This window comes from Nylanderia fulva, unplaced genomic scaffold, assembly GCF_048542155.1.
Source record: "Nylanderia fulva isolate GAGA-0341 unplaced genomic scaffold, ASM4854215v1 Scaffold48, whole genome shotgun sequence".
In the NCBI taxonomy this organism is placed as follows: Eukaryota; Metazoa; Arthropoda; class Insecta; order Hymenoptera; family Formicidae; genus Nylanderia; species Nylanderia fulva.
Window position 1 is genome coordinate 208,226 of NW_028190565.1, and position 21,179 is coordinate 229,404.

Below are 21,179 nucleotides of genomic sequence, written 5' to 3' on the forward strand. Positions count from 1 at the left end.
ATATTATTTAAAATTGATTTTATTATTTTATATTATTTATAATTTATTTTATTATTTTATATTATTTAAAATTTATTTTATTAAATTTATTTTATTATTTTATTATAAAATTTATCTTATTATATTTATTTATGTAGATTTATAAGTAGGATTTATTTATCGATGCAACCATGTGCGAGCAATTCGAGGTATTCGTTCCTGTGACATTTTATATTAATAAGGACGAGAACTCTCAAGTGTGAGAGCGCCGGTCAAAGGTCTTCAAACGACACTTGCAACCCCATCAGCTGAACTTGGAACGATTCCATTCAAAGACTATGTCTCACTTTAATCAATTCCGTTTACGATTTGCCCTGTACATATTACACCGCGAAACGTTGCGCATTGAATACGATATGCTTTGTTCAACACGTTTCGTTCAAATCGTTGAATTATTAAAATCTCTACAGAAGAGAACTTTGTTTTGCGAAATTACAATTAATATTTTATACACAATCTAAAATGCTATACAAGGGATATCATTTTATTTGTGTACGTGCAAGCATATTTGGGCAGAAAATTTTGTTCTCTATTATAAAAATGAGGATTGAAAAATTTATACTCCGATAAATATTCTTACTATTATATTATTCAAAAAATATACATGAGAAATATATATTTTTGTTATAATACATAATATAATTTTTGTCTCACAGAACGACTTATCACATCAGATCTCATTGTCAAATTTGACAATTGTAGAACTTATATTTTATTTAAATAATTTTATTAGAGATTCAGTATAGATATTTTAAATAGGATTTGAAACGTAATTTCAATTTCTAAATATATTATAAAATGTCCTTCGGCTCATTTATATTTCTAATTTAGCCCATTTTACCTCTATTCTAATTCTAAAATAACATTAAAACGTTTTCTGAACGACATCGATTTATCAATACAATAAAGTTTAAAATAAAATACTATTGAGGCAACGCGCGATTAATTAAATATATTATTTTTGATCAAAGAAATCGCGGTTAGAGAAAAAGTGTATTCAGTATAAATAAAAATAAACAATAATGCGTCTGATAAAATTTTGACGAGAAAAACATAATATATGAAAATATTAAACTGACGTAAATAGACAACCTCGTATTCATCAGTCATTATTTTTGAAAAAAATTGCTTATACTGGGACGTTAGAAATTATATTAAAAAACAAGATAAGCAGTTGTGTGAATATGTAAATTGTTATAACATTGATAAGCATTGAAACATGCGAATATTTGTCGAAATATTTAGAAAAATCTTACCATTTCCGCGAGATAATTCCAGTCCAAATAAAACGGAATTTGTGTCTCAAGATTCGATCACAGAAATATGAAATAATTCGTGATAATTGTGTGAAAAAATTCCCTTATCAGCGAGGAACGAACAGACATAGACTATCTCACGATTGTCACTGCCGTGTTCTATGCAAAGCACACATTGTGTAAAGCACACTTTTAAAGTAACTACGGCACATCTCGCGATAAGCTATTCATATTCATTCGTTTTTCCATTTCCCGCTTTAAAGCGCATTTGCGTCTGCTTAGAATAAAGCGTAAAAAGAGATAGATGGAACGAGAATTTTTAGGAAAATTCCACAATTTTAACTCTATTTCGACAAGCATGCATACACATTATTTTACTGCATTTGTTTGTCAGTCCAAAATATTCTTTCATGCTTTGCTACGTATTTTTCCTTGTCATATTTTTTTCTAATTTTCTTATCACAATTATCGTATCTTTTCTACATTTGAGCATACATACAATATTTTCCTAATTAAGTTTTTATAAATATATATTTTTTGCTATACCATATTTTTGTTATACCATATTTTATTATAATAACAAAATAATGATTCGCGTTAATTTGAGAACAAAAGGTGACGTTTATCAAACATTCCTTTAGAAATAAGGCAGCCAAACTTTCCGATCACGCGTGATTTTGCACCCCTTTAAGCACGAACGGAATATTCTGCTCTTCACTCTTCTATTTGAAGTAGTTGAAGCGAAAACACGATAGTAATCTTTTCTAACAACTTTAAATGACGTAGTACTCTGCGGGTACCTTTCCTATGTTGCTCCTCTATGTCGCGAAGGCGAAGGTCATAAATAAGCGCGTGCATAACCCGGAAATGCGTATAGAAACATTTGAACTTGACATTGGCAGAGAATCAACACACATATATTTCTTTTCATATTAATATCATTATCTGTAGATCACTCATAGAATTGGAATGGATTGATTTGACGTGTAAGCAATATTATATTAAAATATGACATACATGCAGCTGTTTAATTTGTATAAGTAAAATTTCAATGGAAAGCTTGACAAGTTAGCATGTTAACTATACGTTTGACATTAAATAGTGACCGCCGTCATTTGTTTAATGTGAATCTACAGATGGGAATGTGCAGATGGGAATTAATGTGCGCGATTAGAATCTTGCGAGCCAAGATTGCGAGAAAATATTCCTATTCAAGAATTACATGTATCGAATCGTAAAAAAATTACTAACGACATAAAAATAGATAGAGTCGACATTTTTTTTTTTTTTTTTTTTTTTTTTTTGTGATGGAATTAATTGTCGATTTTTCTTAGGCAAATTGTCAATTTGAAATTTTCGTTTATTAAAACATTAAAATATTATGATAATTCGATATAAAATAAAATATATAGAAAATGTAGTGTAATGCATATTAATAAAAATTCATATTTTTCTCGAATATCTCTGTAAAATATATTAAATTCGCGAAACATGATACGCAACAAAATGTAAAACGTACATATGTACATTTAACAAGTGTATTTTTCGCTCGTATTTGTCGTTCATATTTGCGCGTAATTACCTTCGCATATGTCATAAAGTGTTAGAAGTTAGAACCTCGCCTGCATATTGAGCGGAATTATTGAATAAACGCAAAACATTGTTGAATATGCGCAGTCTGCGTGGTGCTGAGTAACGTGAGTTAATTGAATATTAATTGCGCAAACTTATCTTTTTTATATGCTGCCTCTCTTTCTATTCCTTATTATAGCAGCGAGATTGTCCGCAATCATGATTGCTATATGATGAATTTTGATTCAATTCATTATTCAAGATATCACAAAGTAGCAAGACGGCTTTTAATAAGTCGCAGTTGGAAGAGATCAAATCTCGTATTGTATAACAAATTCCTTCTTCTATTCTACGAAGGAACAAAGTTGAAATTCATAGCGCACAATACGTGTCAAACAAATGGTCTTTGAAAGAATGTTCCTATGTGAAAAAAAATATCGGATTCCTTTTTTTCTCTCGCTCGCTATTTACTCCTAAATCACTCAATATTCTCAATATATTACGATTATCGCAATATTTTGCTTTAGTAAGAATAGATCAGAAAATGTGGTATAATAATGAAAAAGTTAAAATAAATAAAAAATATAAATTTTTTTGTAATTAATATGTTATTAATTTTTAAAGTTTTTTTGAAAATAAATTTTTTTTTTAAACAAAATATAAAAAATTCTGTTGTATACATTTTCGATTTATTTTTACACGAAGAATAACCTTTGAGATGACCCGAGGATTCTCTATTTTATATTCATTTGAAAGTAAAAATTTAACAAGACTGCATTTTTCCATATTTTTTAAGCTTTAATATTAAATATCTTACTAATATAACGTCAAATAAAAATTTTTCTAATTGGAGCCTACTCGATATTAAAGTGTTTCAAAAACACAAGAAATTTTAAATTTTGAAAGATTATTAGTCAGTGGTCTAATTATATATTATTATCAAGGTTGGGTAATAACTAGTTAATTAGTTAAAAGTTAAAAAAAAGTCGAAAAGTTAATAACTTTTAACTTAGCTCAGTTAATTTAAAAAGTAATAATTTTTAATTTTAACTATTTTTGACCTTAAACTTATTAACTTTTTTCCTAAGTTAAATTTATTTTATCTCTGAATACCATTATTGTTTTTTTTATAAGTTATAAATGTATTATTTTTAAATAAAAGTATAGGTATATATTATTAATTTTAAAGTTCATTCGTCTTCAATTGTAATTACCAAAAAATATATTTCTGTATAAAAATCAAAATTATTTCTTTGTTATTTGTTATTATAAATTTTAAAAGAATTAACAAACAAAATTCTAATTTAATATAAATGTTTCTAAAAATTAACTTTTGATTTAACTTCAGTTAATTTAATCTTAACTTTAACGGAGTTAATTTTTTATTCATGCAACTTTTAACTTAACTGAATTAATTTTATAAGCAACTAATTTTAACTTAACTTAGTTTAAAAAAATCATTAACTTATCCAACCCTGATTATTATATATCTAATTATTATACATCTATATATTTAATGACAAGTCTAATCATAATTTCCGGTTCACACCTACTCATAAATATCTGCATTGCATTATCGCGCATACTTCAAGTTTACGGTCGTGCGCGATTATTATTGCGAGATATTTCTTTCAAAAGAGCCGCGACACACGCCTCTATCTTTATCTAGCGCGAAGTAACGTCGCGCCTTATCAATATGGTAACCGTGAACTTGACCCCTTTCATTCTTGTATTGTTCCCCGATGAGAGAAGAAGATACTTCATAGTTTTCATTTCTTTTTTTTTTTTTATACGAACGACTCGCACGTGTCGGACATATCGTTTCGCGATCGTGTGTGAACATCTTCTCCTCCTTTTTTCTCTCTCTTTATTCAGTCGATTGTATCACGGCCGAATCATGGATTGATCGGGGTTAATTGACGAATTTGTGTGTTAGTGTCGAAAAGAAGCATCCGTCAAAATTTTGACAGGTCGTCTGACAGCGAACAGCTGACGTAAATCAGCTGATGACGGAATATACTTGATTCTGAGGTAGAACTAAAGTTTTGAAAGGTGAAATGCGATTCCATCGGCATAGTTCGATCGTGCTTCTCATCGGAATAATAAGGGGGTTCTTCAGTTAAGAGATTCCTCTGTCAATTATATTTTTTTCTTTGTGCGTGTTATGCAATCGATTTCGTAACTCGTGGAAGGATTTTCCGCGAGAATTAAAGCAATTTTTTGCCCGTTTATTCACGTCTGGTTGATACTGCGACGAATCGACGAAACAAAGACGATAATTGTATGTGTTTGCGGAAAAGGTGACTGGATTATTAACGCAATTAAGCTCCAATTCGTTGTTTCCCCTTCAGCTTGAAAATTTGAACTGTTTTAAATACCCAAGAACAATAATCACTTATGTGAAAATAACATTCAGTTAGATATATTTGTTACATTTTTTCCATTTATTCCACACAATTTTCTTTCGATACAATTACCGAATTGATCATCCTGATAATGACGATTCGAATATGATCTTCAAAAAGTTCCTCCCTTTTTTTGATAAAAATATAGTGTACACAAAACACAAATTCACAGAAAGAATTTTCTCTTAGAATACGAATATACTCCGAAAATTATGGGGCAATATGGTATTGGAAAAATTTTATTAGAGGTTCTCTAATTAATATTTCCACCACAATGAAAAATATTAATATCCACCACAATAAGATATAAAATATATTTTAAAATCATGATGATCGTGGAATATAATAATGAAAAAATTTTACGAATTTCTCTGATTAATATCTACCACAATAAAAAATATTAATATGTACATAGTTAAATTAATAGAACGTAAAATTTTTTCATTACTATATTCCACGATCATCATGATTTTCAGAGTAAATTGTAAGAGAAAATCCTCTCCGTGTAATATAAACGAAGAAACTGTGTTTGCAAATAGTTTCCAGGTTTTTTGCGATCAATCGTAATTGGACTATGATATTATCGAGTTTAAAAGGCTAATCTGACTCTCGGCTGAAGTCTATTAATAGCACGCGGCAATTAATTAAGCCGAGCCGGAACCTCGACGAGCTGTTCTCGAACGTTCAGACAATTAATACGCACAAAGCATCGCCATTCCGTAATTACGTGATTATACCACGTGCGTATTCCTCCGCAAATAGGAATATACCTTATCGCGCCTGTCTCGATGAGTTATATTTCCAGCAAAGAGAGAGAGAGAGAGAGGTCGTTCTTTTGATTTATATATCTCAATCCCGAATCTATTTCCGATCGTTCCGTTCACGAACGAAACATCCGCCATCGCCGTGAAAACGGAGCAAAATTACGTTTTTCAAACTGTGAACGTACGCAGTGCAGGGTTTTATTTCTATTTTCTGCACCGGAGAATTTATTTCCCGATGAACTTGAAAAGATATCGCAGCTTGGCGATAACGCGACTACTTTCCGGGAGTCACGTTTGATAACAAAGTACAATGAGCCAAAAATATACATGAAAGAGAACAATAAATACCCGTGGTTTTTTTACGCTAAATATACAATTCTAAATTGTCACATCACAATTTTTTTGAAAAATGTATTTTTAGTATGTGATGCTGTTGACAAATTTCATCATAATCCAGCATAAAAAAACTATGACAAATTTTTTGTTTCTCATATTCGAAAAAAAAATAATTTTTTATTAAGTTATGTAAATGAATAATATATCATATCACGAATAATAATGTATTTTATAATGACATATTTAAGATATATGACATTTATTGGAATAAATTTCGTCGTAATTCAAATTCAGAATCGTAAGTATTCAATATAAAAAAAAATATGGAAAATTATTACCTTTTTCTCATATTAAAAAAAAATGTTTTTTATTAAACTACGTAAATGAATATATCATATTACGAATAATAACGTATTTTATCGCGTCATCATATTTATGATATATGACGTTTTGAAGCGTCGTAATTAAAATTCAGAATCGTATTCGACGTAAAAAATAACTGAGGATGGAAAATTATTACTTTTGTTTCATGTTCGGAAAAAAATATCTTTTGTTGAACTGCGTAATTGATGACATATTGCGAATATATATGTATATGGCTATTCATCTAGATAATTTCCAAACAATATTTTTAAGACTGCTTATGTGAACAGTTATTAAAAAATGTAAATTAGAAAAGGAATAAAAAAATATATTCATATTTTTATTTATAAGTTTTTATCATTTACTGCTTAAATATATGGTTTTCAAATAAATTAATTTTATATATTTTTATATTATGTGCAATGATTCTAAACCAAATTTATTTACCAAGTAATGTATCCCGTCAAGATTTTCACGCGATTTCGTTCGACTATAATCATTACGTCGGTAACAATATCATGCGAATTAAAGGATCACGCAAGAGTGAGCGCTTAATGAACGGAATCATACAACGATGTGTCGCGAACGCTGGCCTCCATTGCGACAATCACACATTGTAGTTGATGCAAATACCTTCGGAGGGAAAATGCACACCGCATAATTTCAATGTCGTCTGTAAACTTTGGGTTTCTACAATTGCTAATCACGATGAATTGACTACAATTGTTTAATGCTAACGTAACGTCCGTGAATACATTTTAATCGAATATCGAATGTGTATATATGCAAAATATTTTATTTCTTCCATGAATTATAATTTGGATTTTCCATTTGTATAATACTGGCTTGTATATTCAGTGTTTGCTGTTATCTAAATAAAATTACATAGATGATCATCTAGGTGAAACTTTGGCATCATCTTATCTTTATATAGATAATAAAAATATGTATTATCTACATCTACATCTTAGATGAAAAAAGTGTTATCTTTACTAAATTATCTAGAACAATGTTTAGATAATTTGGTTTAGAATCATTGCACATGATATAAAAATATATAAAATTGCTATATTTGAAAAGCATATATTTAAGCAGTAAGCGATAAAAACTTATAAATAAAAATATGAATATATTTTTCTATTCCTTTTATAATTTACATTTTTTAATAACTGTTCACATAAGCAGTCTTAAAAATATATATAATTTTATCTTTTATCTAGATATGTTCAAAACAAAATCATTTTCATCTTATCTAAGATGAATTTACATATTTTTATCTCATCTTTAGATAAAAAATCTAGCTAATTTTAAAATCATCTAAGCACAACACTGCTTATATTTTAAATAAATGATGATCGGTTAAATATAAAAAATGAGAAAATGTACAAATGTGTTAGGTTCGTCATGCAATTTCCTGCATCTTAAGAATTTATTGCACACGAAATGCTTGGTAAAATTATATAAGTTAAAAGGTCTCGCGTGCACGAATACATAGGGCCCAATAGATTGTTAATGAAACAAAATATTCCGCATGCAATCTGATTTAATCAAAATTTATTGACGCTTGTTACGTCACGTGATTGAAGTAGATTCACCATGACGCAATACGCTACTTACGACGAAAGCAACAATGTAAGATTTAATAATATTGATATAAGCATGGAAAATTTTCCACAACGCTGTAGGATACATGAATTAATCGACAAGAATCTATATAGGATCTATTAATGTAATCGTCTAAAAATAACGCGATTAAAATTTCAAGAATGTTTTTTTACTTGGCTCATTTTTTGTATAAACATAAAATTTAATTGGGAAGATATAAATATGGAATTATATTATACTCCACGTGTTTTTGCAATTTTAATACTTCCAAACTTAAAAATAACTCGCGTAAAAAAATTTCTGAATTCTGATCAGTTTTTTCTATAAAAATTTATAAAAATCACGAGTGCATGTTAAATAAAATGCAAATTTTCGCATCAATTGTTGTTTCGATTCTAGATCAAAAACTTGTATAAAAATGTGATTTCTTTTTGATAATATTATCAAAACGATATATCTAAATCGAAATTTATGCCCTATTTGGGAAAATCTTGAAAATTTGCTGGAATAGAAATTCCTCTCTACACTGAAAAAATTTTTTAACTTGACTAAACCTTTCAAATAAATATTACTTTGTTATTTTGTTGGACATATAAAATATTTAAATTAAATATAACATATTAAATCTAACAAAACATATATTTGACTTAAATATCAATATACGTTTAATTAACAAAATAAGTAATTTAATTGAAAGGTTTAGCAAGTTAACAAATTTTTTTTAGTGTAGTCACAAAATCCGTAGATTTGATCAAAAATTCCAATAATTTAAAAAATTTTTTTAAAATGCATTTATATTGAAAATAAAAATTGGATTAAATATCAAAGCATTTGAAAGAGGATCCCCCGATTGTTCGATGCAATAATAGGAAAATTGCAAAAAATAATGATTGTTTTCTCGCGGAATTTTCTCTGACGTCAACAAATTTATCAAGATTGTCACCTATCTTTCCTATCTAAAATCTCAAAACGCGCATCCTCAGGGTATCTAGCAGTCTTAAATCTGGAAAACCGGGCATTATCAGGGAATTTTATAAATCTGAAATTGTCAGGGAAAAGTGAGGAAATTTTACTATTTATCTGGATTTTTTCATATTAGTCTATATTTGTCTCAATAATTTGAAATTTTTATTAAATAAATACAAACTTTTCCTTGACTCCCAGTACGCTAATTTTCTGTGTTATTAAAAATAGATTCATCTACAGCATGTTCGTTAATTTATATTTTTATCGTCGTGTTATTTTTTTTCAATGTGTTTGATAGAGACAAAATTAAAAAATTTGATATAAATAAAAAAGATGATTATTTCAATAGTTTATAGTGATATGTTTGTTTCGATTATCGTATACATAATGAATTTTTGTTTTAACTTCCGAACCTTTCCATTGTTGACAAAAATATCTCAAGGATTTTATGATTTATCATTTAATTAATTTATCACATAGATATATTTATCATATAGATGTGCAAATTATATATTTGTAAAAAATAATAGGTACTAAAAAGTCAGAGAAAAAATGAATTTCTGGTCTTGAAAGATCCGAAAAAGTGAGGGAATTTTTTTCAGTGAGTCTGCTGCCACTGTAAAAAAATATGTAATATATTACACAAAAATATGTAAAAATTACATAAATAATAAGTGCAAAATTACACGATAAATAATAGAAATGTTTATTATTTATCATGTAATTTTACATATTTTTGTGTAATATATTACATATTTTTTTACAGTGGCAGCAGACTCACTGAAAAAAATTCCCTCACTTTTTCAGATTTTCCAAGACCAGAAATTCATTGTTTCTCTGACTTTTTAGTATTATTTTTCACAAATATATAATTTGCATATCTATATGATAAATATATCTATGTGATAAATTAATTAAATATTAAATATGTAAAATTACATAAAAATAATAAGTGCAAAATTACACGATAAATAATAGAAATGTTCATTATTTATCATGTAATTTTACATGTATTATTTATGTAATTTTACATATTTTTTTACAGTATGGATCCTAATCCAAAAATCTTCACGACTCCCCCAGCCGTCCAGAGTTTGACGATCGCGAGAAACTTATCGCGGTGATCGTCCTCGCTCGCGATGACGGCATCCTCGTCGCAGTTAATTGGCCCAATGGTTCGCCAGGGTTCGGGGGCACGTCCAAGGCACGCGATCCCCCGGAGGGGGTCAACGAGAAACCGTCGCCCTTCTCTCTCGCGATCACCCCCCAACGATATCGAGAATTAATCGACGAGGCATCGGCGGACGGCGAGATAACGACGGAAATTTCTCGCTCGTCAATCGACGCTTTGATTGGGTCGCATCGACGCAAGTGCGCTCCCGGGATATGCACTGCACGAGAGGGCAGACCAAGTAAAGGCAGGTCGTGGTTTTTTTCCTTTCTTTAAAGGAAATTTCTTTCACCGAAAACCTCCCTGTTTTTTAAATATCAAAGGGTCATATATATGTAAAAAAAATCTCTAAACGTAGAAATGACGAATATTTTTATAATCGAATAATTCGTAGAGATAAAAGACATTTTTGCGATTTTTCGGATCCATAGAAAGCAAGGATAATAATGCAAAAAAAAATAATATAATTTGTAACAGCTCTTTAAAAATTAATATACATATAAAAGGCAATAAGAGCTAATTAAGTTCTGTTATTAATATTTATTTGTGGAAAAAAAATTTTAAACATAAAATATTAGACAAAAAAGTACGAAGGAACTCCTTTCTTTAAAGGAAATTTCTTTCACCGAAAACCTCCCTGTTTTTTAAATATCAAAGGGTCATATATGTAAAAAAAATCCCTCAACGTAGAAATGACGAATATTTTTATAATCGAATAATTCGTAGAGATAAAAGACTAGATTTTTGCGATTTTTTGGATCCATAGAAAGCAAAGATAATGATGCAAAAAAAAGTAATATAATTTGTAACAGCTCTTTAAAAATTAATATACATATAAAAGGCAATAAGAGCTAATTAAGTTCTGTTATTCATATTTATTTGCGGAAAAAAAATTTTAAACATAAAATATTAGACAAAAAAGTTCGAAGGAACTCCTTTCTTTAAAGGAAATTTCTTTCACCGAAAACCTCTCTGCTTCTTAAATATCAAAGGGTCATATATGTAAAAAAAAATCTCAACGTAGAAATGACGAATATTTTTATAATCGAATAATTCGTAGAGATAAAAGACATTTTTGCGATTTTTCGGATCCATAGAAAGCAAAGATAATAATTCAAAAAAAAGTAATATAATTTGTAACAGCTCTTTGAAAATTAATATACATATAAAAGGCAATAAGAGCTAATTAAGTTCTGTTATTAATATTTATTTGTGGAAAAAAAATTTTAAACATAAAATATTAGACAAAAAAGTTCGAAGGAACTCCTTTCTTTAAAGGAAATTTCTTTCACCGAAAACCTCCCTGCTTCTTAAATATCAAAGGGTCATATATGTAAAAAAAAATCTCAACGTAGAAATGACGAATATTTTTATAATCGAATAATTCGTAGAGATAAAAGACATTTTTGCGATTTTTCGAATCCATAGAAAGCAAAGATAATAATTCAAAAAAAAGTAATATAATTTGTAACAGCTCTTTAAAAATTAATATACATATAAAAGGCAATAAGAGCTAATTAAGTTCTGTTATTAATATTTATTTGTGGAAAAAAATTTTAAACATAAAATATTAGACAAAAAAGTTCGAAAGAACTCCTTTCTTCAAAGGAAATTTCTTTCACCGAAAACCTCTCTGCTTCTTAAATATCAAAGGGTCATATATGTAAAAAAAATCTCTCAACGTAGAAATGACGAATATTTTTATAATCGAATAATTTGTAGAGATAAAAGACATTTTTGCGATTTTTCGGATCCATAGAAAGCAAAGATAATAATGCAAAAAAAAGTAATATAATTTGTAACAGCTCTTTAAAAATTAATATACATATAAAAGGCAATAAGAGCTAATTAAGTTCTGTTATTAATATTTATTTGTGGAAAAAAAATTTTAAACATAAAATATTAGACAAAAAAGTTCGAAGGAACTCCTTTCTTTAAAGGAAATTTCTTTCACCGAAAACCTCCCTGTTTTTTAAATATCAAAGGGTCATATATGTAAAAAAAATCCCTCAACGTAGAAATAACGAATATTTTTATAATCGAATAATTCGTAGAGATAAAAGACATTTTTGCGATTTTTCGGATCCATAGAAAGCAAAGATAATAATTAAAAAAAAAGTAATATAATTTGTAACAGCTCTTTAAAAATTAATATACATATAAAAGGCAATAAGAGCTAATTAAGTTCTGTTATTAATATTTATTTGTGGAAAAAAATTTTAAACATAAAATATTAGACAAAAAAGTTCGAAATTTTTTTCCACAAATATTAATAACAGAACTTAATTAGCTCTTATTGCCTTTTATATGTATAAAAAAAAATAATATTAATATGTAGCACACAGACATTGTTAAACCGCATACACTCCCATTAAAAAATGCATTTTTTTCATCAGCTGGCAAGCTGTTTTGACGACTCCAACTGGAAGTAGTATAATATATGAACTTCATGATGTGCGTGTTTCGTCTATCATCAACGAGCATGGACGTGTTTCTCTGTACTTTATACACTGGACCGACGCGACGTATATCAGATCGGTGAATTAATAATCATACGTGATAATTATGCGGTCGGGTCCGTTAGATAAGCTCGTGGAATTCTACTGGACACTTTATACAGTCGCCACGTCAGACGATACTTGATATCCGCTTTAACAGCAGGTACGAGAGGTAGGAGAGACTCGGTTTATACATATGTATTTTTCGTCATACGAGCGATAGAGCAAGAAAAAAATTGAATTTGCAATTTATAAATAAATAATTAAGCTCTCTGAAATATATATATACATATATATATATATGAATTCGGCTCTCTATTTTTATTTCCTTTTCTTTAAGCTATGACCCTCTATTGTGCCTTATTATACTATACTATTATTACTAATACTATTATTTATAATAATAGTAATATTATTGTTATCATTATTATTATATATTAATAATTTATATTAATAATAATACTAATATTATTATTATTATTATTATTATATATTTTATTATTATTATTATTATTATATATTATTATATATTAATAATTTATATTAATAATAATACTAATATTATTATTATTATTATATATTATTAATATATTAATTAAATATAATAAATTTAATATTAATAATAATATTTATAGTATATGGATTTTTCTAATTTATTAGAACGATCTAATATTTCTTATTTATTATGTATATATTTTTAACGATGGAAGAGACAAATAAAAAACAACGCATTGTTCCGTGCTATTTCCGTCGTCCAAGTTATCGGCGTTTCACGTTTCACGTTGCGGCTGTGTTTATCCACATGTTCATATTTATCGAACATATTCAATATACAGACAGGGAGAGCTAGAAATAAATTGCCGAGTCGCATCGCACGATTGTCCACTATGCAAAAAGAGATAAAAAAATGGTCTCGCGCACGTGTAGACGTCTCAGGCGCGTGATGCACGTCTCTTTAATTCTCGAGATTTTGATGAGAGAGGCGTCTCCCCATCGTTTTTTCCCCGGTATTCTTCCGTTCATCGCGGAATGCTCGCGATTGCGCTGCGCTTTCGCTGAGCGAGCACGGAAATGATTTCGATAAGGGATGAACGTGACACCGACCAGGCGAGAAGCACACGTAGACGTAATAATGTCAAATCACGGAGATCGGCACGTAATTATCAAAATATACGACGCATCGCAGAAATGCACTTGTGTATGTAGGTACTTGCTCCTTTTATTTTGTTTTGTTATGCGCGAGGGGTCTTTATACGGCATTTTCAAGAGATGAACAAGTTTTCTCTAAAGAAACGCGCGCGTGCAAAATTGTACATGTGCGAAACGCGAGTAATAAGATAGGCAGTTTTGTTTTCTTCTGAAATTTCAAACATCTCTCTATATATATTCGTGACAGAATTTCATGTCAGGAGAAGAGATGATACTCTTTTCGAGAGAGAGAGAGAGAGAGAAAAAGGGGAGGAATAAAAATAAAAAAGAGATATTTAAGAATGTCGCATTTTTATCTTCTATTATTTTTGTTGAGACGAATAAAATGAGTGGTCGAAAAAATTAACATATTTCATACCAATAAATCTAGTCATTTTTTTGGACTATAATGTATAGAAATTTGAATAATTTTGCATTTTTTTCTATTAAAAATAAAATTTTGTCTATTTTTCTCTTCTCTCTTCTTCCTCATTTCTCTACGTTAAAATATATTTTATTTTTTTTTTTTTACTAACAATGTAATGAATTTATTATTTATTTACTAATTCATATTTTTTGGTATTAAAAAAGCTTTCAAAACTATAGAGTAAAACATTTGTATGATTGCAAGAATAAGGCAAGTTTGAACGTACGTGACGTACGTGCGATAACACAGTTAAATAGACTTAATGTTATCATCGCAATTTCGGTTCATTTATCGCGTTTGCCGATCGCAAGCTATTTTTAATCTCATTAATCGGCGGAGTGTCGGCTCTTTTGGGAAATTTATCTCACAAAATTTATCGCTATATAACTAGTGTCGAAAGAGTCCACAAAATTTTTTTAAAAGCTACCACATATTTTCTTCATCCTTTTTACTTAAAAATTAAAAATTAGCAATTTTCAATTATTGCCACACATGATTTTAACAGACACATTTTATGATTTTTTATTATTTTATTTTGCGCCATATATTTATATTTTATATATTTTCAAGAAACGACGTGTTTGTTAAGACACTGTATGTTTAAGAAATAATTTCGAGAATTATTCAATATGATTTTAATAGTTATTTATGCAATTTTATTACTTTATTGTAATTAAATGATTCTGTCTAAATTACGATTTTTTGGCAAAAGCAAAACTAATTTTCCCCTAATAAAGCGATCTTTTCGCTCATGAAAAACTTTAACTTCAAACGATTTTTATAAATGTTTATTGCTCACAGTATTTGCGAATTTAATGCCAAAAGCATATGTAACAGCTTGCAGACTTATTCTATTGATCTAATTGTTTGGAAAGTTTTCTGGTACTTTTCCTATAAAATATATTCATATATATTATTTGTATTTATATTTTCTCCTAGGATAAAAATATAAATACAATAAAAATAAGATACAAGGAGCAACTTTCTCCTTAGAATATAAATAGATATAAATAAATACAAAAAAATATCAATAAAAATATATATAAAATTCAAAATATTTTAAATCTCTCAGATTAATTGGATTAATCAAATATACATATAGACATTAGAGAAAATCGTATAAAAAATAAGAGAGAGAGAGAGATAGAGTTAAAGAGGCGATCTGTTCTGACCCAGTTTTCTTCGTCGACTCTCGTGCGAAATTTTTTGTCACGCTGAACTTTCCTGTCTCGGCGAACGCTAATCGCTAATTTCGCTGTTCTTGGATTTTCAGACGCCTGTCTGCGATGCCAGGCGGAGAGCAAGAAGGAAGTTTACGGACGACAGGATTGCGTGGTCGTCTGGGGCGAGTGCAACCACTCGTTCCATTATTGCTGCATGTCGCTCTGGGTCAAACAGAACAATCGTTGCCCGCTGTGCCAGCAGGAATGGTCTATCCAACGAATGGGAAAGTAATCCTTCGCGTCCAGGATTATCCTGCCGTCGAGAAAAGCACGCGTTCTCTCTGTCGGTCTTTGGATTCGTTTTTCGAAAGCCTCCGATGGAACTTGGTAATGATATATATAATGTGTTTTATACGAGGGTGTTATTTTATAGTGATATACATACACGGAAAATAATTATTATTATTCATAATGTTTAATTCAAAATTATTATATTCTTAATATGAGGAAATGTAATGTAATGGTTTTTGAAGAATTTGTAGATTATAAAAATATGAGAGAGAGAGAGAGGGAGTTATTATAAAAAGGCATGTTATTTTTATCGTTTTATGATTAATGCAATTAGATATGACTCTTTATTCAAATAATAATTATTGACTGCAGGTTTTATTACGCTTGTATTAACGAGTAGGCTTTTGGAAAATTTGTATTCAATTTTTTCTTATTTGGAAATTATATTTAAAATAAATTTAAAATATATAATTATATTTCAAATAAAATTCGAATAAAATTATAAAAAAAAATTTAAACATTTATATTGTATATGGTAAATTCAAATTAATAAAAGTGATTCTTAAAACATTCTTACGTTTCAAATTTCTCGTGTAATGTACTTATATAATTCCCCTCTTGCATGTGATTAATATTTATAAAACATAACTAAAGGTAAAAAGTATGACAAGAAAAAATTTTTAAATCTATTTTTAATCAACGTCAATTCTGCTGAGAGACAAAAAAATCGCATATAATAATGATAATTAAATTATGAGAATAATATAACAGAATTATTAATTAGCAGAGAATGACTTTGTTTTATATTAATATATTATATATTTGTTTGTATAATTTAGTTTTGAAAATTTTTGTAGTTTATGAATTGTATAAAAGCGATTTTTATATACTGCAAAATTATCTGAAGAAGACGACAGATGACAGATGAGACATGATAATGATTCATCGATCGTGAAATATTCGGAAGCATTGTAAATAAACTGAATTACGTGATGGATCAAAGATTATTTTACAGGTGTCAAAGTACAAAGTACGTCGCGCGATTTCAGAATCAAAGATCGGCATAATTATCTCGAAATCGCTGTTATCAAACAGTACATTGTCTAATTTTATTTTCTGCAGACGTCATGGAAAATGCGAATTATCGAAATGGACATTTTATGAAAATATTATCAATGTTGATTTTATAATACGAATTTTTTAAACCAACTCCTTATCCCATTCTCTCTTTTCAGCTCCACAACAAGAATTAAAATGATTATAAAAGAACGAGAATCAAAATGGAAGAAATTATTTTCGATTTATTAATTAGTTAAATTATGGATAATTTTATTTTGATTATTTGTCAATTGATGATTAACGACATTTGTTCTCTTTGAAAAATACGCAGATACATGTTCCTTCATCAAAGTATATTTTTAATTTACCTTTCCAAGGTATTAATTTTTGGTTTTTAAATTCAGATCGCCGAAAGTTCAAAATAAAAATTTATCAGAGAGTTTTATTTTTTTTTTTAAATCGCACTCGCGTAAGTATTCCTATGAAAGTAGGAGGAAAAAATTTATAAAGCATATAGGAAAAAAATTCAGTGAAATCTTATTGCGATAATCAGACATAATGAGACATAAGATGGAGGAAAGTGTGTTTTCACTGAAGGTTAATGAAATACACACTTCGGTGAAATCTCGTACCATTACTTAAATCAGGTTCATTGATTCAATTTAAGAGAGTGTAGCAACTAATTGAATTAAGCGATGGCGAAGGCTTGCTAGCGCTTTTCAATTTACGGGATCAACTACGAAATAGAACAATGATCGTTTATATTAACAGGCGTATCGTAACTAGACATCCTTGACGACGCCAATTTATTCTTGATCTTATCCGATAATAAAAATTTATGGTTCCGGCGCCGACGTCTCTTGATAGAAAGCGACGAGGGTCAACAAGCTAGAAGCACCATTGCGACCTCTCTTTTCATTTCAATTTCGAATGTAGAATCGATTCTGTCCGGCTCACAATTGTCTGATTGTGAGTAGAGATTCTTTAAACCTATATAGACTTTGTCAATTATTTCACCAGAATATTTCATATTTTTATCGATTTAACAATCAATCAAAAGAGAGGTCGTAATGGTACTTCTAGCTTGTTGACCACCGTCGCTTTTTTGAAAAAATTGATGTAACCATACACCTTACACTTGTTTTGAAAATCTCTATATTTTAGTGTAAATTAGAATTTATATTAAAAAAAAATTCACATGAGAGCTAATGATAATAAACTGGATAATTATAATTTCATACATTCTGTTATATACTATATATGTGCATTTATATATTATATGTTATATGTATAATATTATATACATATATGTATAATGATATACAAGGTATATTTCTAAATAAGTGCGAAAAATTTTAAGGGATGGTTCTTTGTCGAAAATTGAAGGATTTTTTGTAATCATAAATTCTTGTATTCCTCCCTGAAAAGTTACACTTTTTTAAAGGGGAGGTAAAAATTAAGTATTTTTTTCTTCAAAATTATTAACTTTACGAAAAAAATAAAACACATAAAAAAGTTTCTAAAGGAATTAAACTTTCCAACGCATATTTTTAAATGATCATATTCCAGTTCGTTAAAAAGTTCTGATAAAAAATTAAATAGGGGTTGTTAGTTTCATCCCCTTATAACGATAAAAAATGAATGATAATATCTATCAAGTTTCATTTTTTTAATTTGTCTGAAATTGAGAAAAAACATAACTTAATTTTTACTTCCCTTTTTAGAAAAGTGTAACTCAGAAGGGAATATAAGAGTATGTTTCTATAAGAAACCCTCCTTAATTTTTGACAAAGAATCATTAACTAAAATTGTAATTAAAAAAATTAGATTGACTTATTTTTCGAAGACACAAGTATTTTTTTTTTCAAATGTCTCCCAAATGTATTTTTCAAATTTTGTTTTTGTAAACCGTAACTCAAAGTTTAGAATCACTCGATATTTCTATTTCTATCGCATATTCTAATTTTGTTCTTTTTTAAAAATGCAATATATAATAATTTCCTTCTGAATAGAAACTCATCGAAAGATTTGAGATGACGTTACGCTACTCTGCGTGAAATAAATTTCATCTTAAAATCAAACGCAAATAATCTTCACGCAATATTATGTCGAGATTCGTAATCGCGCGATCGTTTTTTTTTTATTAGATTCTGCGAAAGCTGAGACAAACGTACGAAGAACATTCCTCGCGTGCTACGTAAAATGACAGATATCGCGTACGAAATGACATCATGAAATTTGTGGCCTCTGTCGGCCGCGCGAATTTATTAATCACGCGATCGAGAAAATCCTTCGCAGCCAAAATTTGATCGCGTGAGTTCCTTTTTATGAACTAACTAAATTTAGAAATTTTAACATGTAAGGCGGCTGATGTAAGTGTTGCAATCTTCCGCGAAACGATAGTCAAATGAGCGACGGTGTTGAATGTCTGTGTGTGTATATGTGTATGTATGTGTGTGTATAAAAGGCGCCGACTCGCCTCTTCAACGCGATTGGTCCGGCCTCCGGACGAGCCTCCGCGACAAAACATCGCGCGAGTGACGATGACCTTCAAACGATCCGCCGCGCGAGTAACGTTATGCGCGACATAACTCGCGCGAGTTGATTAGCGTTGTTGCGCAACACAAGGATAATTTTTGTGCCGATAAATCAAATTTTTAGCGCTTACTCACTTGGAGGCACGTACAGGTACAGTCGGAGTAAGCAAAGTTGCCCGTAAAATTGGCACTTTTTTTTTAAAAAAAAAAGAGTTCCTTATTAATTCCATCTCACATTATTCGATCAAGAATTAGAAACCATCCATAATTATTTATTAAGAAAAATTGATCAGAGATTTTCTGTATTTTATTCTACGTTTTATTTTTTTAATCGCACTCGTAAGTATTCCTACGAAAGTAGGAGGAAAATATTTATAAAGCACACATAGGAAAAGGTTAAAAATTTATTTCGAAAATTAAATCGATCGTGAACGTGACAGTTTTGCAAAAATGGGTTCAAGCAAGAACCAATTTTTAGAAGATATTTTTTTAAGTATGACGAATTCTTCATTCGAGCAGAACTCCTTTTGTTAAAAAAATATGCAATGATGTTAAATCACCGAACGTATCTCGAGCACAAATTTGCACTTATTTCTAGAGACACAAATGAAAATTAAATGTATAATAATATGAAATTTTATTCATACAAGTTACCCGTGAACAATACTGGAGAACACAGCGATTCCAACACGCGGCCGTCGATTTGAAGTGATTTTCGCGGTAACTGCAAAAGTTGGAGGCGCGATTACTACTTATATATTTTTTTCGAAAATCACCGTTTACTTGTAATATCCGTGGAAAAGAGATTATCGGGAGAACATTGTATTAATCGATTTAAATCTTACATAAAACCTCCCGCATGCTATGCTTGTTCGTTATTAATGTTTCAACTCTTCCGGAAGATCCAAGGTCGCTTATGCAACGGTTCCGTTCGTTCGATTCGCGTCGATATATCGTCGTCGACGATATATTTTAATCGCGAGTCATCTATGATCGTCACGCGACCAAGAGGTCAAGAACAAGAATGATACGTCATCAAGAGAGAAAAAAATAGATGTATACTTGGGGTCTCGTGAGTCTGAGTTGATTAACTTTCAGCTACTTCTTTCATCAATTGTGTTCTTTCGCGGTTGCCGATTCGTGGCTCGCTATCTAAATTTTTTAAGTACCAGAATCAACATCTCTCTTGAACTAAATCAGTGAAAACGTCACTGATTAAAGCAATGATACGTAAGAGTGATTCACTGATTTCAGTGGAAATACACTTTACTCCTCTGTTCTACTGATTAGAGCAATAAAAGTTCTTTGAAATATCATGCATCTATATATATATCTGTTTTTTGCAAGATGTAGATTTTTTAAAACTTTTCCCATTTATTTTAGATTGCTATTTTAAAATCCCACGGACTCACGTTCAATAATTCAAATCATAAATTATTTTAAAATGTAATAACTTTGCAAAAAACGAACAAAACTCTTGGTTAAACTTCTTATAAATTTATTTCGTATATCTGATATTGTAATATAAAAATGCATTGA

General features: G+C 29.2%; 1 protein-coding gene across 1 annotated transcript in view; it reads left to right on the forward strand.

Annotated features, from left to right (window-relative positions):
* The window catches only part of LOC114938746 (Regulator of cullins 2), a 52,705-nt gene extending 36,091 nt beyond the window's left edge, over positions 1–16,614 (forward strand). Inside the window, exon 2 of the mRNA XM_029312810.2 lies at positions 15,864–16,614. Coding sequence (XP_029168643.1) covers positions 15,864–16,045 — 182 coding nt within the window. The 3' untranslated portion in view covers positions 16,046–16,614. The remainder of the gene's footprint in view (positions 1–15,863) is intronic.
* The last annotated feature ends 4,565 nt before the right edge of the window (positions 16,615–21,179 follow it).